Source organism: Mirounga leonina, unplaced genomic scaffold (genome assembly GCF_011800145.1).
Source record: "Mirounga leonina isolate KUSES-001 unplaced genomic scaffold, KU_Mleo_1.0 Mir_125, whole genome shotgun sequence".
Classification (NCBI taxonomy): domain Eukaryota; kingdom Metazoa; phylum Chordata; class Mammalia; order Carnivora; family Phocidae; genus Mirounga; species Mirounga leonina.
Window position 1 is genome coordinate 13,166,043 of NW_023270305.1, and position 21,090 is coordinate 13,187,132.

General features: G+C 39.2%; 1 protein-coding gene across 5 annotated transcripts in view; it reads right to left on the reverse strand.

The window, feature by feature from the left end:
* The window catches only part of ASXL2 (ASXL transcriptional regulator 2), a 144,655-nt gene that overhangs the window by 38,595 nt on the left and 84,970 nt on the right, over positions 1-21,090 (reverse strand). For 2 of the 5 annotated variants that reach the window (XM_035000721.1, XM_035000720.1), the window contains 2 exons: positions 17,768-17,876; positions 13,403-13,553 (listed from right to left, as the gene is read on the reverse strand). In XM_035000721.1, the coding sequence (XP_034856612.1) occupies positions 13,403-13,553; positions 17,768-17,876 (260 nt within the window). Of the gene's footprint in view, positions 1-13,402; positions 13,554-13,641; positions 14,116-17,767; positions 17,877-21,090 lie in introns of those variants that run through there. The other 3 variants (XM_035000723.1, XM_035000722.1, XM_035000724.1) reach the window with 3 other exon arrangements.

Here is a 21,090-nt window from a genome sequence, read left to right on the forward strand (position 1 = left end):
CAAAAACAATCATTACAAATTTGGCATTCAAACTGTAACCTTTTGGTTTTGTGGGTGAGCCTTCAAGTTGTAAACCATCTCTGGGACATGACCTCAGCAGTATCCAGCTTCCTCGCTATCTGCCACAGAAAGTGTCTCAGGCAACCTTGCATATTTTTTTGCCTAACTTGGATCAGCCACTTCTCTAAAGACCCTGGTATCTTTTAATTGGAAATGTTATTAAAAGACCATGTGCTGCAGGGTAGGGGGTGCGCACTGCTACGGGGTTACCATTGGTTCTAGGACTTTTCAATAGTTAGAACAAGAAAGGCCTTTTTTTTAGAAAAAGAAAAATAAATTCATGGATGGATACCAAATTAAGATTATAGGACTGTCACCTAACTTTTCTGATTCTATAATTCTATCACTTCTCTTCTTCCTTGATAATCCTGGTTCCTGAGAACATTACTGTAATTATTAATTTGCTTTCTACTATAGATCTAATTTCAAAGAAACAGTCCCTATTACTGAAAATAAGACTACTGAATGCAGTTTAAGATTTATTGATGTTTGGTCTCCTGTAATTAAGATTCCAAGCAGCTTACTTATGTCACTATGCCACAAATTTGACATATTCTTGAGCTTGCTTTGTTTCATATTTCTAGAAAGTACATTTTAAAAACTTGTTTTAATTATTGTAAAGTGATAAAACTGACTTCCATGTAAGTCTAGCTCCCTCCCCTGTATACACCCCTTTATTACTTCTCTTCCGGTTTATGAAATCATTTATATTAATTTGTATCCTTCCATTGTTTTTATACTTGTATTTTTGTTTTGGTGAAAACAGTAGAGATATTTTAATACTTTCACTCATTTCTTTTTTTTTTAGATTTTATTTATTTATTTGAGAGAAAGAGAATGAGAGAGAGCACATGAGAGGGGGGAGGGTCAGAGGGAGAAGCAGACCCTCCGCTGAGCAGGGAGCCCGATGCGGGACTCGATTCACGGACTCCAGGATCATGACCTGAGCCGAAGGCAGTCGCTTAACCAACTGAGCCACCCAGGCGCCCCCTTTCACTCATTTCTTTATGCAAAAAATCAAGTACCATAAGCTGTCCAGAATATTGATTTTTTAAAACTTAAAATAATTAATATATCCTGGGGAACATTCTACAACAGAATATACAGATCTACCACATTCCTTTTAATAGGTACACAGAATTCCATTGTGCAGATGTACTATAATTACTTCAACCAGAATGATGAGTATATTGGTTCTTTCTGGACTTTTGCTCTTATTACTACAATGTCCTAACCAGTGGCTCTTAATGTGTTACACTAAGAAAAACAATCAGTATTTTAAAATCTGCTGGAGGGGCGCCTGGGTGGCTCAGTCAGTTAAGAGTCTGCCATCCGGGGTGCCTGGGTGGCTCAGTTGGTTAAGCGACTGCCTACGGCTCAGGTCGTGATCCCAGAGTCCTGGGATCGAGTGCCACATCGGGCTCCCGGCTCAGCGGGGAGCCTGCTTCTCCCTCTCCCCTCTCATGCTGTTTCTCTCTCGCTCGCTCTCTAAAAAATAAATAAATAAAATCTTTAAAAAAAAAAAAAAAGAGTCTGCCTTCGACTCAGGTCATAATCCCAGGGTCCTGGGATGAAGCCCCACATCAGGCTCCTTGCTCAGCAGGGAGCCTGCTTCTCTCTCCCTCTGCCGCTGCCCCATGCTCGCTCTCTCTCAAATAAATAAATAAAATCTTTAAAAAATTAAAATAAAACAAAAAATCTTTTGGAAATGCAAATTACTAGATCCCAGCCCAGATCTACTGAATCAGAAACTCTGAAGGTAAGGCATAGGAATCTGTGTCAAAATAAGCTCCACCTAATTCCGATGCATGCTCAAGTTTGAGAAGCGTTAGTTTAAGCTATGCTATTTTGTATTGTTGACGTTGTATCTGTGGATTGATTCTGAGAGGTGGGTTTGCTGAGTCGGGATAAAATCACATGCCTCCAGAAACCGTTTAAAAAGTTTTATTATTCTCAGGTTTTAAAAGGAACTCACGCATATTTTCCTTTAGTACTTGGTTTCATGTTTTACATTATATCTCTCATTTGTTTGGACTTTATCCTAGAGTATGATATGAAAAATGAACCCATTTTCACCTTTTCAGAAATTCAGTTCTAACACCTTTGCACATAGCTTACAAAGGTCATGCTCAGAGTTTCTGCTGTTGTAGTTATTTTGAATGTGTTCCCTTTTTCTATATATGGCTGGTTGCCAAATATTACTTTTATTTACACCTGCTACTTTACCAAATTCTTTACCTTCTTCATCAGTGTTTATCTCCACTGATTCTTTTGTCAGATCCATAACTGTATCATCCGCACATTGAAGTAGTTTTCCCCTTTTTTGTTGCTCACTGTTCCAACTGCTTCTCTTGCTTCCTTGTGTTGAGATGTAAGAACTGAGTTACTGGGCACCTTGTTCTTGACTTCTAGCTAAAGAGCAAGCCACTAGTGTTTGTTTCCCCATTAAGATGCTGGTTTTCTGACTAAGTTATTATGTAAAAGAAGTATCCATCAATTCTCAATTTTATTGAGTACTGAATTTACATAAAGGCCTTTTCAGCAAGTATAGAAATGGCAATAGGATTTTCCATATCATCTATTATAATAATGGATTTCCCAGTAGTGAATCATACTTACAACCTAAAACCCCATTTGTTTAGGATTTATAGTTTTTAATGTATGGTTGGATTTTATATGCTAACTTTAAGATTTTCCCTCAGTATTCACAAGATAGCGCTGTACTCTAAAAAGTTTTGAAATTTTACTTCCAAAAAGAATCTGAATAATCTAAACTATTCCTGAAAACATTAGGATTGTTTGATCCTTTAACATATGGTTGGATTTCCCTGAAAAGCCATTTAAGTATGGTGTTCAATTGAAGGGAAGCTCTTCTATATCCCTATTTGTACGAAAATTTATCATTTAGATTTTCTATCTCTATTGGGTTCAATTTTTATGCATTCTATTTTCCTACAAAATCATCCCATTTCATCTAAGTTCTTAAAGCACTGCGAAAAAGTCTCATGTTTTACATTTTTCTTGTTTTGGTATTTACTTCAACCTAATTTGTTTATTTAGGTCTTTTCCCTTTTTTAAAAAAGGTAAATCAGTGCTTTGTTCACTGTATACCACAAATTTTGTTATGTTGTGTTTTCACTTTTATTCAGTTCAAAATATTTAAAAATTTCTCTTGAGATTTCTTCTTTGACCCATGTTTTATTCAAAGTGTGTTGTTTAAGCTCCATGTATTTGGCAATTTTCCAGTTATCTTTCTTTTTAAAAGATTTTTATTTATTTGAGAGAGTGTACGCATGCACAAACCGGGGGGAGGGGCAGCAGATCAAGCTGAGCAGTCAGCCTGACATGGGGCTTGATCCCAGAACCCCAGGATCACGACCCAAGCCGAAGACAGACATAACCGACTGAGCCACCCAGGAGCCCCTCCGGTTATCTTTCTATTACTGATTTCTAGTTTAATTGTGATCTGAGAGCAGACATTAGCTCATTTCCATCCCTTTAAATTTGTTAAGGCATGTTTTATGGCCCAGAAGAAACTATTTTCATGTCAGCGAGAGAGGCAATTTTCTTAAGGATGTACTGGATTATATTAAAATTGAGAGACTGTATTCATCAAAAGACACTTTTGAGAGTAAAATGACAGGACATAAAGAGGGAGAAGTTACTTACAAGATATATATTCAATAAGGGAATATATGAAAAACTACAAATCACTAAGGAAAAGATGACCCATGAAAAATGGATAAGACTGGAAAAGGCACTGCATAAGAGAGGATATCCAAATGATTCATAATGAAAAAGACTCCAATTCTGTTGGCCATCATGAAAATACAACTTAAAACCACATGGAACACTATTATACACTAACCAAAGTCTAAAATTTAGAAGACTGACAATTAGTGAGCATGTAAATAGCTGGAACTCACGCATTACTGGTGGGGGGTATAAATTGGTAGAACCACTCTGAAAAACTGTCTGGCAGCATACACTATAGTTAATTCTGCTCCCAAGTATGTACCCAGAAGAAACGAGTACAAAAAGACATAAAAAGGGCGCCTGGGTGGCTCAGTTGGTTAAGCGACTGCCTTCGGCTCAGGTCATGATCCTGGAGTCCCGGGATCGAGTCCCGCATCGGGCTCCCTGCTCAGCGGGAAGTCTGCTTCTCCCTCTGACCCTCCTCCCTCTCATGCTCTCTGACTCTCATTCTCTCTGTCTCAAATAAATAAATAAAATCTTAAAAAAAAAAAAAAGACATAAAAAAGCATTCACAGTAGAATAGGCAAAAACTAGAAATAACCTAATGTTCATCAATGGTAGAATAGATAAGTAGAGCTACTGCAGGAGAATAGTTATAGAATACTATACAGTTTTAAGAACCTGATGAATATACACAAAAACATGGATGAAAACTTACAAACATTATTTGGGCCAAAAAAAGAAAAGGCATGATTTGATTTAAGTTTAAAACCAGCTTCTGGTTCTGCTCCATACACATCTTGTCTATACTATGAGAAATTATTAAAGTGGTTACTTTGGGGCAATGGTTATTACCAGAAGGGAGCACAGAGAGGACCACCGGGGTGTTGACACTGTTTTGTTCTTTGATCTGAATGATGGTTCACGGTGTTGTTCCATTTGTGAAAATTCAACAAGCTGCATAAGGTGCATTTTTCTCAATATATATAATTTAATAAAAATTTTTAAACAGGCAAAACTATATTGACAGAAGTCAGGACAATAGTTACTTTTGAGGAAGGATGAGCAGCGACTGAGAGCTGGCCTAATGCCTCTGCAGTGCTAGTAAAGAATCATTACAAGGGCGCCTGAGTGGCTCAGTCGTTAGGCGTCTGCCTTCGGCTAAGGTCATGATCTCAGGGTCCTGGGATCGAGCCCCACATCGGGCTCCCTGCTCGGCGGGAAGCCTGCTTCTCCCTCTCCCACTCCCCCTGCTTGTTTGTGTTCCCTCTCTTGCTGTGTCTCTCCACCAAATAAATAAATAAAATCTTAAAAAAAAAAAATCATTACAGTTCATTATTTACTCATGAAGGTAGAATTATTTTCCACTCTCAATTCAAAAAAGGGGGGGCAAATCATTTTATGTTTTTCTTCCTTTAAAGGAGGAATGTAGTCCAAAGACTGGTCGGCTGTATGATAAATACAAAAAGTGAGAACAAGCGTTTAGATACTTTCATAGAAATTTGACACTGCTGGGCCGTTTTTATTGTATTTTACATAAGTGTCAGTCCATAATGGATAGAGGAGGGAAGAGAATAGTACTTTGTGATGAAAAGTTTGAGAATAAATCAGCTAGCTGGGGAGGGGAGGATGCGGGGTAAGGGATGTGTGGGAAGGGCATTGGAATAGTGCCCACAGAGTTACAAAATAAGGAACTAAGATTTCCTAGGGCTACATTTTAAAAAGGATAAAGATATTAAGAATAGGACACTGTTTAGGGGCGCCTGGGTGGCTCAGTCGGTTAGGCGTCTGCCTTCGGCTCAGGTCATGATCCCAGGGTCCTGGGGTCGGGCTCCCTGCTCAGAGGAGAGCCTGCTTCTCCCTCTCTCTCTGCCTGCTGCTCTGCCTACTTGTGCTCTCTATCTCTGTCAAATAAATAAATAAAATCTTTAAAAAAAAAAAAAAAGAATAGGACATTGTTTGAAAAATGAACATTAAAGGCTGCATTTTAACTTCATCAAGCCCCTATTTATAATCTTTATTTAAAACAAATGACATTTATTTCTTGGTAGACATTATGTGTACTGCAGGTAATTTCAGTGTACAAATTCATGTGCAAGACACATATTTCTGTAGTTCTCATATCAGCACAAAGCAGTGGGAAATCAAACCTTTGTTACGATTTTTTGCCTTCCCTCCATTCCAACGTTTCCTGGGTTTCATAGACCACTGGTTAGTGCTAGGACACCAGTGTTTTGGCCCACAAAGTCCCACAAGGACTGAGACATTGTTCATAATCCTATCTTACAAAGTGGCACTTGGAGAAAAATCATCTCTCACACTTCTATACTACTTCAAATAAAACCAATTAATGTCACCAATTAATCTCATCCTGTATCAAGGAAATCTACTACCCAGAACAAATGATCTTCAAGAGTGGAATGGAAATGAACGCTTTTTTCTTTTTTAAAGATTTTATTTATTTGGGAGATAGAGAGAAAGAGGGAGAGAGAGCGTGAGCAGGGGAGGGGCAGAGGAAGAAGCAGGCTCCCTACCGAGCAAGGAGCCCGATGTGGGGCTCGATCCCAGGACCCTGGGATCATGACCTGAGCCGAAGGCAGATGTCCAAACGACTGAGCCACCCAGGTGCCCCAGAAATGAACTCTTTTAACCCAAATACCAGTGACTAGAAAACTGAACTAACATAAATGTAGAGGTCACTTTTAGGCAACAGGCTTGAGCAATGGAATGTAGAACAAGGCAAAAGAGCCGAGGTGCTGAGGACAGAAGAGCCCATCAGGGGACCCACCTCAAAATATCCATAAGCCCTAACTGACCAATGGGCTACTTACAATCAGGCACAGTTACCAAAAACGGGGAATATTCCATACATCCCCATCTGTCCTAACTCTCCCCCTTTTTAAAGAGTCCTCACCACCACCTTGTGCAGATAGTCCCCTTTGCTGTCCTGCCCGCTGCTCCCTTGTGGTGTATTCAGTAAACTTCGATCTCTTCGTTCTGCCTCAGGTGAATTCTTTGCCTGGCTGTGTTACCAGAGCCACAAGCTTCCACCTGATTGTCGCCCCACATTTGGGGGCCCCCGTCCAACTGGGAGAGACACCACAATAAACAATAGTCAGTAGAAAAACAAATCAAAGCTAGTGTATTTAATGAACTGGAATTTAAATAAAAACTTGAAAAAATAGTAATAAAAATAAATTAAAATTAAAATTAAAAAAAGTCAGTGTATTTACTCAGATCTTAAATGGACAAGAGGAGGAAACCAACAGCAAAAGGTCTATAAACAAAAATTTTGTTCCCTGGGGCACCTGGGTGGCTCAGTCAGTTAAGCGTCTGCCTTCGGCTCAGGTCATGATCCCGGGGTCCTGGGATCGAGCCCCGCATCGGGCTCCCTGCTCAGCCGGGAGTCTGCTTCTCCCTCTGCCTGCCGCTCCCCCTGCTTAGGTTCTCTCTGTCAAAAAAATCTTTTAAAAAAATGTGTTTTTTTGGTTCCTCGTGGTATGTGGCTATGAAAATTTGAAACAGTCAGTGGGGTTGCTATTCTCTGATCCATACATACTACATTTCTTAAATCTCCTAAGAAATCACTTTATGCAGAGCAATACCCTATAAATAATGGAGACTAGCACTAAAGATGAACAGTCTGATCCCTACTTCTTTCCCCTTCTTTCTTTCCACAAATCTCCTTTTCCACCCAAACTTACCTTCATATGGCCTCCTTTCTACCTTCTTGTCTTTATATATGTTTTCTTTCCATGATACAACCTGTCTTCCTTAGAGGTTATACTCCCAACAGAAGGAAGTATATTAAAATATTCTATAGCTCACACAATACTTACTAACCCAGGTCAAGTTAACAACTTCCTTCTCTAATACAGCCATAACATGACACATATAAACACTTGTTACTTATTAAAGTCATTTGCTAACTGTCTGCTTCTTTTTCTATACCTCTAGATATGGATGGGGCCCCCACCTTATTTAAATTGGTTTCCCAAATACCTGGCACATAGTACACACATACTGGAGAAAGAATGAGTGTGGCAAGCATTCTAAATAGAGATATTTCTTGGATTTTTTTTTTTTAAAGACTTTATTTATTTATTTGACAGAGAGAGACACAGCGAGAGAGGGAACACAAGCAGGGGGAGTGGGAGAGGGAGAAGCAGGCTCTCTGTGGAACTGGGAGCCCGATGCGGGGCTCAATCCCAGGACCCCGGGATCATGACCCGAGCCAAAGGCAGATGCCCAACGACTGAGCCACCCAGGCGCCCCTATATCTTTGACTTTGTAAGTAAACTAATGAATGGCCTAAATAATACTTCTCAAGATTATATCCTGATCTACTGGTCCTCCAATGTGGACTGCTCAACACTTAAAAGCTCTCTTATTTAGGAACATATTTAGTATCTGATTAGGAAAAAAAAAATGCTTGCTTTCATATAAATACAAAGACATAATAAAATATTAACAATTTTTTTAAATATTAACAAACTCTGATCAAAAGACCTGCAGTTACTTGTTATTTGATTTAAAAACCAGCCCCCCCCACCCCGAGTAGAGAAATGAGTTTTTAAGCTTAAAATTATTTCCAGAAAATTATTTAAAACAAATTTTCGAACTTGAGGCTTGAACTCACAACCCTAAGAGTGAGACCTAAACCAAGATCAAGACCTGAACCGAGATCAAGAGCCGGACGCTTAACCAAGTGAGGCACCTAGGTGCCCCTAGAACTTGAGGCACTTAAAGCCAGTTTTTTGGGTTTTTTTTTTTTAAAGATTTTATTTATTTATTTGACAGAGAGAGACACAGCGAGAGCAGGAACACAAGCCGGGGGAGTGAGAGAGGGAGAAGCAGGCCTCCCGCAGAGCAGGGAGCCCGACGCGGGACTCGATCCCAGGACACTGGGATCATGACCTGAGCCGAAGGCAGATGCTCAATGACTGAGCCACCCAGGCGCCCTTAAAGCCAGTTTTATATAGTTTACTGAAGTAGTCTCAGGTTGCTGGACAATTACTACTACCCACTGAGTATACATTCAGAAGGTACTACTTTTCAGATATATTACAGAATGGAAAATTTTCCATTTCAATGGATATTATATTGAACAAGGTCAAAAGGATATAGACTATCCACATTAGATGCCTTTGAATTAAAGACTTTACTGAATAATCCCTATTTTATTTCTTCCTGAAGATATTCAATGGGCCCCTCTCAAGTATTAGAAATACTATCAGGGCGCCTGGGTGGCTCAGTTGGTTAAGTGACTGCCTTCGGCTCAGGTCATGATCCTGGAGTCCCGGGATCGAGTCCTGCATCGGGCTCCCTGCTCTGCGGGGAGTCTGCTTCTCCCTCTGACCCTCCCCCCTCTCATGTGCTCTCTCTCTCATTCTCTCTGTCTCAAATAAATAAATAAATAAAATCTTTAAAAAAAAAAAAAAAAGAAATACTATCAGAAATAATGAAGCAATAACATCAAAACTGAAGTTTAGCCTTCTACAGTTGAAGGATTAATAGCTGAAAGACTGATTAACAACTGAAGTATCCAAAATTGTTTTAATCTTCCTAAACAGCAATCCCTCTCTCTCTTTTTTTTTTTAAAGATTTATTTATTTATTTATTTGACAGAGAGAGAGATAGCGAGAGCAGGAACACAAGCCGGGGGAGTGGGAGAGGGAGAAGCAGGCTTCCCGCTGAGCAGGGAGCCCGATGTGGGACTCGATCCCAGGACCCTGGGATCATGACCTGAGCTGAAGGCAGACGCTTAACGACTGAGCCACCCAGGCACCCTAGCAATCCCTCTTTTAAGGGAGAGTTTTTATTTTCACCAGAGTCTGTCTTTTGAGGAATTTTATTTCCAGAAGTTAATAGACTGTTAACTTCCCACACCAAGTGCAGTCTACCTCAAACTTGGCAGGCTGTGGCTACTGATTAATATTCAAACAATCCCCTAATCAAAGATGGAGAGGCCACACCTGAGCACCTTTCCTTGCTTCTGGGTACCCTACCTATCCAAGTCCTAATAGTGGAGCCACGTTTAATACATGACAGAGCTAATAAAACCTCTGACTCAGCCGCCAACCACACCACAGAAAAAGAGAAGATCTCTCTCAAAGATTGCTCTCCACATAACTTAACTTTGCCCAAAGGAGTTTTTCCCCGGAGTATACTTTTTAAAGGAGACATTATATACATAATCATCCCCATTCAGTAAACTTACATACAGAAATGATATTAGAGGGCAGGCAGGTCTTTGGTATTTGAAATAACTCCAAACATAGTATTTATCAAATTCCTGATTTAAAGTAGTTTGAACAAGCAATTAAATTAACATTAGTTTATGCCCCTAGGAAGAATTAGTAATTCCTTGTAAGTAAAAAGGTGTATTTTACGGAATTAACTTTTTTCTTAAGACACTTTAAAAGCAGGCGAAAATTTAATAAAACTTTCTCTACCAGAAGATAAAAATACTTCTATTGTTGTTTCATAGAGCAATATTTATATTTTATTTTGGGGAAAAGGCAGAGACTTTGCTTAGCTATGATTCTGCAAAAAAAGCAACAGAAAAAGTTGATTTTAATCTTTTTTTCTGGATTTATTCCACCTTACCTTGGCTTGGAATTCCATAAAGCTCTCCTCTGAACATTGTTTCCTGTCTGATAATTAGGAACCCAAACTATGAACTTCTAAGTTCTTCCACTTTACATGGAAATCAATAAACTAGTTTTAATATTGGACTGAATTTCAAAGTTCTGTTCTCTGTTCCTATTTGCTTAAAAGGTATATCTATTATCAAGAGAGTTTCTATCGATTTGCAACCAGAAGTATCAGTTTTGCTGTCAGAGCTCTTTATTTTTGTACATAAAAGGAAGTGGGTTTTGCTACTATCTCAATGTTCTTCCTGTCTTAACAATGCATTTGAAAGAAAGTGATGTCAGATTAAGAGTAAAAACCCTAAATAAGACAAAGGAATAGGCACAATTACTTTGCTTTACCTTTATTAATAACTGTAACTGATTAAGAAATGCTCTTTTGCACGCTGCTCCTATTACTGCTAACTACAAGCTTTCCATGTTAATCTGCACTGGAGTACAAAAACTTTCAGAGATTATATAATATGTACCTAAAAATTTACATACCTATGCCACATGCCATATGTATGACCCATGAACGAGAGAAGCACATCCTATGAGAAACTAAATCATTCCTCATTGTTGGTCGCTCAGCAAAGAGTAAACATGAAATCCATATGACATCACGTTCACCTCTTACCTTCACCTTCCAAACACCATATATAGCCCATTCTACTCTCAATTTTTTGTGTTTTTTTTGTTTTTTAAAGATTTTATTTATTTGACAGAGAGCGACACAGCGAGAGAGAGGGAACACAAGCAGGGGGAGTGGGAGAGGGAGAAGCGGGCTTCCTGCAGAGAAGGGAGCCCAATGCGGGGCTCGATCCCAGGACCCTGGGATCATGAACTGAGCTGAAGGCAGACGCTCAACGACTGAGCCACCCAGGCACCCCCTACTCTCAGTTTAAGAGACTACCTATAATCAGAAAAGATCTTTACAGAACATCTCCTCTTAATGTAAACTGACGATAAATATTCAATAATGTGATAATTTCTAGAAGAGGAATGAATACAAAGGCAGTTCAATAACAGTTTATCTGGACCACAATTCTGAATTTGCTATTACTTTGCTGTTAAATATCTTCTATTATAATGCTAAATATAGTGCAAGGTTATGCTATTTAAATCTATTAACCTACTGACACTGGGATTCTGTTGTTATTTCTTAGATCTTCCTGTATCGCCATACACCTGAACTTCTTAGAGATCACCTTTAACAAACATGTAACAGCCACTACTCAAAACAGCTACTGTTCATATATGGCTATTGAAAAGTGGAAAGAATGACCTCTGAGACCACGATTCTGTTCCCAAATTCACTAGTCTGGCCTACTTAGTTACTGATTTCCCTGTCTTTAGACATATCCAGAAACTGTGAATCTTGGGGCACCTGGGTGGCTCAGTCGTTAAGCGTCTGCCTTCGGCTCAGGTCATGATGCCGGGGTCCTGGGATAAGGCCCTGCGTCAGGCTCCCTGGTCCACGGGAGGCCTGCTTCTCCCTCTCCCACTCCCCCTGCTTGTGTTCCCTCTCTCGCTGTGTCTCTGTTAAATAAATAAATAAATCTTAAAAAAAAAAAAAAAAGAAAAGATCCTTAGTAGACTCTGAGGAGTTTAAGGCCCTGGCCTGGACCACACCTCCTTTCACTACTGACTTAAAATCTATCTCAAGAACACTGGTTACAGGAGCTAGCTTTACCTTGACTTTATTCCATTTGTTCCTAACATCTGAGGTCTGGGTTACTCTCCAAGTGATAGTGATCTTAAGGCTAAAATCGTCTGATTACAAAATTTGCCCAAATTGTATGTGTGGTAGCTTTACCAGAGAACACAAATGATGCCACCAATTATCTGAGTTCTCTCCAGGAGTAGCACGCACATGAATGCAGGGATGGTAATGAATCAAACTGTTTTTCTGATGCAGTTCCAAAGGCACTTAAAATTAACGCATCAAGTATTCCCACAAACATAACTCTAGCTTCTAGATCCAAAGACAGCTCACCTGTAACACAAACCGAAGAGGATATCCAAGCTAGGGAAATTCTTGGATGTCATTTTGTTCTTGAGTATCACTATATCAGTCCATGTAAAGGAACCATCATGAGTTGGCTTAAATCTGCCCTGCTATATACAGCTAAGTTTATAAATATTGAGGTAAAAACAAGAAGACTCTGACAAGAAGCTACATATAATTAGCAAGAATAGGTAATAAAATGTATTTTTTTTTTTAAGATTTTATTTATTTGCGAGAGAGAGAATGAGAGACAGAGAGCACGAGAGGGAAGAGGGTCAGAGGGAGAAGCAGACCCCCTGCTGAGCAGGGAGCCCGATGCGGGACTCGATCCCGGGACTCCAGGATCATGACCTGAGCTGAAGGCAGTCGCTTAAACAACTGAGCCACCCAGGTGCCCCTAAAATGTATTCTTAAGTGGAAAATCCATCCCAGCGATGCTGCAGCAACAGACATCATTCCCTAAAAAATGTTTTTTGGGTAAGCTACGAAGCAGACACCAAGCAGGGGAGAGCAAAGAACAGCAGACTAAATTTAGTCTTTGCTCGTAGAAATGAAAAGATTCTTTTCCTGGTAAGTAGAGAGCTGTTAGAGCAGTAAGTGCTCAAATTTTAGAAGAGAGGATTAAAGGGGCAAATCAGACAAGAGCATCCTTCAAAAAGGCTCAATATTAACCCAAGTAAAACCTAGAGAGCCATGTTGTCCAACTGATAGCCACTAGCCACGTGTGGCTATTTAAATTAAAATTTAAAAAGAATAAAAAATTCCGTTCCTCAAACTGCCCTAGCTCAAGTGCTCAACAGACATACTGTTGTTGGGTTGTGTGGTGTTGGACAGCACAGACACAGAACATTCCCATCATCACAAGAAAGTCAACTGGACAGTACCAATCATAAAGGAACAGGAAGAGACGGACTGTCCTGGGTCTGAAAAGAGAGGAGCTACTAAAACAAGGGCATTTGTCCTAGAGCGTTCAGTACTTTATTGAGAGATCAGGTGGATTTACCTTTCCTTTTCCACCTGCTCTTTTTCCCCTCCTTGTTGCTGCCACCATCACTGCTGCTTCCGCTGTTCTCGGAACTCTGGGAGTCTGACTGACCATCACTGCTTTCTTCCGAACCTTCTGATAGCTCTTTCACCCCATCCGGCACATCTTTCTGAAAATACAGGCATCCAATTAGGATCAATCACTACCATTTCAGCAAATAGGAATTAAATTTCTGATATGCATTGTTGCAACTTAACTGTGCTGATTAATTTTTAGTATTATAGGATTCAGTAGCAGAACCAGCAATATTTTCTGAATTCCTGTCATCTCTCTTCTTTGGGTCAAATTAGCTAACGTTTCCATCTACATCCAAAGATAAAAATTATACATGACAATCATATGAAAGCACAACAGAGAAATCTAATTTCTTAAATTCAAAACAACTGGGTATATGTTAAGTCCAAGTAAATGAGATGTTCAGAACAAAAAAACTATACAATAACAATTTTGTAAAAGGTAGATATACTCATCATCCAAGGATATATATTTGTGTGTATGTACCATTAAGCATTGTGAGTTGAGCTGACTCTGGATAAGAAGAAATTGTGCATTATTTGAATCTAATTGATTCCTAAATAATGGTTAATAACTAGCAAGAGTCAAATACAAAAGGAATAATCTAAAATTTTTTTTCTATTTTTAAGTAAACTCTTCATGTGGGGCTCACACTTACAACCCCAAGATCAAGAGTCGCAGGCTCTACTGACTGAGCCAGCCAGGCGCCCCAAAAGGAATAATTTTTTTTTTTTAAAGATTTGATTTATTTATTTGACAGAGAGAGAGACAGCGAGAGAGGGAACACAAGCGGGGGGAGTGGGAGAGGGAGAAGCAGGCTTCCCGCGGAGCAGGGAGCCCGATGTGGGACTCGATCCCAGGACCCTGGGATCATGACCGGAGCCGAAGGCAGACACTTAACGACTGAGCCACCCAGGCGCCCCGTAAACATTTTTTTTTTTTTTTAAAGATTTTATTTATTTATTTGACGGAGAGAGACAGCGAGAGAGGGAACACAAGCAGGGGGAGTGGGAGAGAGAGAAGCAGGCTTCCTGCTGAGAGGGGAGCCTGATGTGGGGCTCAATCCCAGGACCCTGGGACCATGACCCGAGCTGAAGGCAGATGCCTAACGACTGAGCCACCCAGGCGCCCAAGGAATACTTTTTTTTAAAAACTCACAGGAATCTTTGGTTTCCACTGAATAATGAGAATGCTAATCAGAAAAGATACCTCTGTCAGCACAGTATGTAGGAGATATAGTAGGATAGGTGCAAGATCAAGAACTAGAAAACTAAGACTTTCTGGAGTTGAACTCTGGCTTTATCTTCTCCTAATTATGCAGTCTGATCAAAGTCTTAACCCCTTATGCCTCAGTTTCCCTGTCTGTAACATGGAGATAACAGTACCTACCTTAAAAGATCATTCTGAAATTAAATGAGTTAAATGTAAAATGCTTAGAATAGTGCCTGGCATATAATAAGAGCTCAATAAATATTAGCTACTACGTATGCATGTAGTATATAAAAATATACACATATAAGCAAACATATTAGTGAATTTCTAAGTTATGAAACTATGGCTAATTCTTTTTTCCTCAATATATTTTTTTATTTTCCCACATTTTATAATCAGATAAAAAATAATTCTAACATGTGACCCTCCTTCCTACAACTGACACTCACATTACAGCCAAGATAATAACCTCTCCTCTAGTAAGGAACTATTACTTCCCACTTAGGTTTATATCCTCGTGCCATTTCTCTCTAAGACATTTCCTATGTTTATATCCTCGTTCCATTTCTCTCTAAGACATTTCCTATGTTATATACTTTCTTAAAATACACATCCCATATTTTTCTATCCTTTCCTTCAAATGTGGAACAACTTTTACAGAGTTAGTTGCCAGCCAGACCTCCTGACCTGTAGGATCAACAAGTATTTTTAAGTACAAATGTAATTCTTAAAGCTTAAACTTGTAACCCTTCTAAGATCAACTGGTCAACTGTGCATGCCCCAAATCTCAGAATCATTTCACCCCTCCTTTTACCCACTCCATAGTATACATTTTATTTCTCTAATGTCCCTTGCCTCTCTTTAACCACTCTCATAGTTCAGGCCAATTATCTCTTGCAAACAATCACTTAAATCTATCCGATTTGAATTATCTTTCTAACACAGATTTGATCATACTATTCTGAAAAACCTCTGCCATCTCTCAGTGCTTTCTCTCTCGAAACTGCTAATTCAGGTTTTCAAAAAGCCTCCAAAATTTGATCTTCACCTAATGTTTACCCCGCCCCCAACTCCTTACCTCAAGCCCACACAGATGACGGTAACCACTTCAATCTACTCTAGTTTCAAATCCATTCTGAATCTCTCCATCTGTGCCTTTGCTTAAGCTAGTTCCTTATCCTGGAAGGTCCTTCCCCCCATTACTTACCAGCCAAAGTTCAATTCAAATCTTACAAGTTAAAACAAAAACAAGTTTTCTAGATCCTCTTATTCAAAATTAATCTTTATTTCTCTACACTATGACGATGCCTTATAGTACAGTACTTTATATCACAGTATGTTTTGTTAGGATACAATTACTTCAATAACTGTGTGCGCATCAAGAGATCAGGGACCACAGTTTATTCTTCTTTATAGTCTCTACAGTGTCCAGCATAGGATAGGCATTTAATTGAGGTTATTAACGATATGGAAAGTCTAGAACAGCTAAAACTTAAAAGCAACGCAAAAAGCTCCCCGTGGGAGTAGAGCCCTGTATCATAGGAAGTTTAATGAAGTATATAAGAAGGAGGTACTACAGGTAAATTAGAACTTTTTTTTTAAGATTTTATTTATTTATTTGACAGAGAGAGACACAGCAAGAGAGGGAACACAAGCAGGGGGAGTGGGAGAGGAAGAAGCAGGTTTCCTGCGGAGCAAGGAGCCTGATGCAAGGCTGGATCCCAGGGCCCTGGGATCATGACCTGAGCCACCCAGGTGCCCCAAATTAGAACTCTTTTTTTTTTTTTAAGATTTTATTTATTTATTCATGAGAGACAGAGAGAGAGAGAGAGGCAGAGGGAGAAGCAGGCTCCCAAGGAGCAGGGAGCCCGATGCGGGACTCAATCCCAGGACGCTGGGATCATGACCTGAGCCGAAGGCAGACGCTTAACCATCTGAGCCACCCAGGCGCCCCAAATTAGAACTTTCTAATGTTAGTGGGCTACACACAACCACTGAGCATAGTGATGACTACAGCTCAAAGCTAAAAAGAGGGGACATAGTCCCATGTACACATGGACAATAGCCAGTGCATGCCAAGTATTAACTCTCCTTCTGCTGATAATTTCCTTTGGCAAACAATCCCTTTTCTGAATTCATCTGGCAGAGGGCTTAACCTCAACCTCACATCAAGAATGATCATGAGCCTACATATAGCCAGTCAGAAGACTCAATGCATTTGGCAACAGCGATTATTCAGGTATAGACACATGGGCCAAGCCACACCAATTAAGCCAAATCAGAACTAATTGAAGAGCTCCCAGTTCAGTTCCTGAAGCTCTTTTCTCTTCAGACTTACAGCCTGCCAAGTGGGCGTTGACAGTGAAGTCATGTATGATAGGAGAGAGACTGCCTGAGAAAGCCAAAAGAAAGCAGAGAGATCAATCCCTGATGACATCATTTGAGCTCCTGGATCCGGGCTGAGTTTTCTTAGAATTTACAGGTATATGAACTAATAAACTCTCTGTTTTACTCAAGCTCATTCGAGTTGGTTTTCCTGTTTGTGACTGAAGGGACACTGATAAGTCAAGGTGTCTTCTCAGTGCCAGAAATAGAAATCAGCAAGACTGTTACGGTAAAAAGAACATGAGCCCAGGAATTCAGTCAGATCTGGGTCCATATTCCAGTTCTTATACTATCTGGCAAACACAAAACAAGAAAATGCAATCTTCTGAACTTGGGCGTTCTCCATTACAAAAAAAAGAACCACAGCTCTGAACTGTAATGGAGAATTAAATAACAAAGTCATATGCTCCAAGGTAACACTCATTACTCAAATGTTCTGAGGTTCTTTAAAAAGTCACTGGAAGTCATTTTCAGTTTATTCTTTCAAGACAGCATTATCATAAAGAATAAAAAATAGTTAGTTCTCTGGTCTACCTACAGATGGCCACAGATTAGTATTAAAAATTTACAGGATACAGAATTGAACATATTACCTCTTCCTGAAAATAAGCTGTTCAAGAACAGAGTTCTATCTCTATGACACAAATATCATTTAGATATCGTCACTTCATGTATTTACCTTATAAATGATGCCCTAACAAAAATATTTACCTTCAAAGTATATACTCCCATTCTACCTGGAACCTTATAGAAGATGCCCTCTTCACCTCGGGAGTTTGTATGCAGCATTGCATTCAGGCATGCAAGAGGGGAAGTCCCACTGCAAAAAAAAAAAAAAAAGAACAAGAGGAACACAATGATTAGTTTTTGTGTCTGAGTATCCTACGTAACACTGACTTAAGATAAAATTAACTGAGCAACATCCTTTGACATAAACACATTTTATAAACTATAAAAAGTCTATCAATCTACAGAGAGGCTTCCATGGAGGAAACAGATGTAAAATTCATCCTCATATAGCTAAAGGAAAAATAATTCTTTCATTTTCTTAATCCTGATCCAGTATTTAGCATGTAAGAAAACATGGCCTCACAGACCTCACAGAAGTCTTACAAATCTATTTTGTAAATACTGTATTTCACTTACAATTTTGTCAATTATACCTCACTAAAGCTGAAATTTAAAACAAACAAAAACATTCTCCTTCACTTAACACAAGCTTTACAGGCCCAGAAGTAAAACAGAGGGCGGAAAGAACATACCTACAGATTCAAATAAAAATACTAGTCTCCTTAAAAAATATATATATATATTATATATATATAACACATATATATGTTATATGTGTTATATACATATATAAATCTTGCACACTGCTGCAACAGACTGAATCTGAGGTGTGAAATATATACATTTCTATGGTCTCTTGTATTTCTTTTTTAGTATTTTTTATTGATTTAACTGACATATAACATTACATTAGTGTCAAGTATACAACATAGTGATGCCATGTATATATACATACATACATATATATACACACACACACACACACACATACACACATACGTATAATGCAATGGTCTCTTGTACTTAGACCTATCATGGTACCACTTAAAGAGGTATAAAGTAGGTTTTGGAATATTTATCGTCTATGTAGCACCTTGGTTAAATGTTTACTAATTTCAATACACATTTACTGTATTTCTAGAGTTTTAGGCATATAATAAATAATCTGTAAAAAATATATATTATTTTCCTTTCTGTTATCACATTTCATTTTCCTATCTTTTTGTACCTATCTAACATAACAAATAGCAATACAACGGAAGATGTGTGGCATCCTTAATTTAAAAAAATCTCTCCTAATACCTGAGGGGTAAGGCAGCTTATTTGCACATTTCCAGCTGTTCTCCCTCTCAGTTCTCTGCTGGTACCACTCAATAACCCAAATAGCCTACTAGAAGAGGCTGCTAGGTATCTTGGGTATACTTAAAAATAGGAGTTCTCTGTGGGGGATAGGAGGACCATGGGTCCATTGTCTTCTGGTACTTGTGAAAGTGTTGAGGGTCAAAAACTGTAAAGAAGAAGGAGAGCGGGGCGCCTGGGTGGCTCAGTTGGTTAAGCGACTGCCTTCGGCTCAGGTCATGATCCTGGAGTCCCGGGATCGAGTCCCGCATCGGGCTCCCTGCTCGGCAGGGAGTCTGCTTCTCCCTCTGACCCTCCCCCCTCTCATGCTCTCTCTCTCTATCTCATTCTCTCTCTCAAATAAATAAATAAAATCTTAAAAAAAAAAAAAAAAAAGAAGAAGAAGAAGGAGAGCAACCAAGAAAATTTAAAAAAAAAATTTTTTTTTTGTTAAGAAAGTACTGAGAGCCTCCAGGCTGCTTCTCATATTTTTAGATAATTTGGAATTTCCATCTTAAAAATATACATAATGCAATTCTAGTCAGAATCCCAAAGTTTATATCAAATAAATATATAAGAAATTTCTGGGGAAAAAATGATGGAGACTTCTTAAGAAGATATTAAAATGTACTCTAAGCTATTATTATTGAAGCAGTATGTTTCTAGGACAGGATAAATAGGCAAATGAACACTCTAGACTGTTGCTAGAACAAAACAGAATACAGAAACAGATCATAATAAATGTAAAAGCTGCAATCTCTGTACCTTTCTACAGTTCTGTACCTTTCTGTATTATCTGTGTAATAGGAAGGAGACAGGGTCATGATCTGGTCACCTGTGGTTTGACTACCTGGCATCTACCCGAGCCCTCTTCTGGAGACAATACCTAAAATTTCCCATAAAACATTATCCCTTTCCCACCCTCATAAAGGTGGCTGAGACAGAATTAATCACAAGTGTAAATCCAAACTGTTAACCCTTAATTCCTGGTTGAAAAAGCCAATCAGCATTTCTGTGTGCACCCCATTCTTCCCCACTCCCACAGCGACAGATTCAGGAACAGACAAAGGACTCAATCTGGGGCAACAATCTAAGGAGCTATTTACTTGGGCATTTAAGAAAAGAAACTTGTTCTGCTGAGAAGCTTCAGAAACTCTTTCTCTTCCCCTGAGCAGTAAGAGGAAGTAATGCCTAAAACTTTCAATCATGTGACCATGAGGAAAATATCTGGGATTGGGGTTAACAACACACAGGACAGACAAAGGAAGTGTTAGGTAAGGATTATAGGGAAAAATACAACACCCAAAAAAAGCACTTAACTGCGGGGGGTAAGGAAAACAGCAATAATTTTAGCAATATGACTTTTGCCACTGTATCAAGCGTTGCCTTGAGTCATCCCTACCTTTGTAATCACTGAGGTTTTAAGTCATAAGCAACCAAAAGAGTCGGAAATAAAAGTTTATGTTAAGTAGTGCTGGAACAGCATGTTATACATCTGGGGAAAATAATTCTCACAGTATATCCAAAACACATTCCAACTGGATTAAAGACCAAAAAGTAAAAGGTATTAAAAGGAAAATAGGGGGGCGCCTGGGTGGCTCACTTGGTTAAGCGTCTGCCTTCCTACCGGGTCGCGATCTCAGAGTGGTGGGATCAAGCCGCCTTGGGCTACCTGCTCAGCAGGGAGTCTATTTCTCCCCCTCCCTCTCCCGCCCTGTTTCTGCTCTCTCTCTCTCAAATAAATAAAATCTTAAAAAAAAAAAAAAAAGGAAAATAGTATACAACCTTCCAGATGGATAAACCTTTCTAAATAAGAGAGAAAACCTAATAACCACAAAAGAGAAACAAATTAACTAAATAAAAACAAAAAGCTCTAGGGGTGCCTGGATGGCTCAATCGTTACGTGTCTGCCTTTGGATCAGGTCATGATCCCAGGGTCCTGGGATAGAGCCCCACGTCAGGCTCCCTGCTCCTCGGGAAGCCTGCTTCTCCCCCTCCCTCTCCCCCTGCTTGTGTTCCCTCTCTCGCTCTCTGTCAAATAAATAAAATCTTTAAAAATAAATAAAAAGCTCTATGTAGGAAAAGAAAAAAAAAACAAGATCAACCAAACTATAGAAAGTATATGA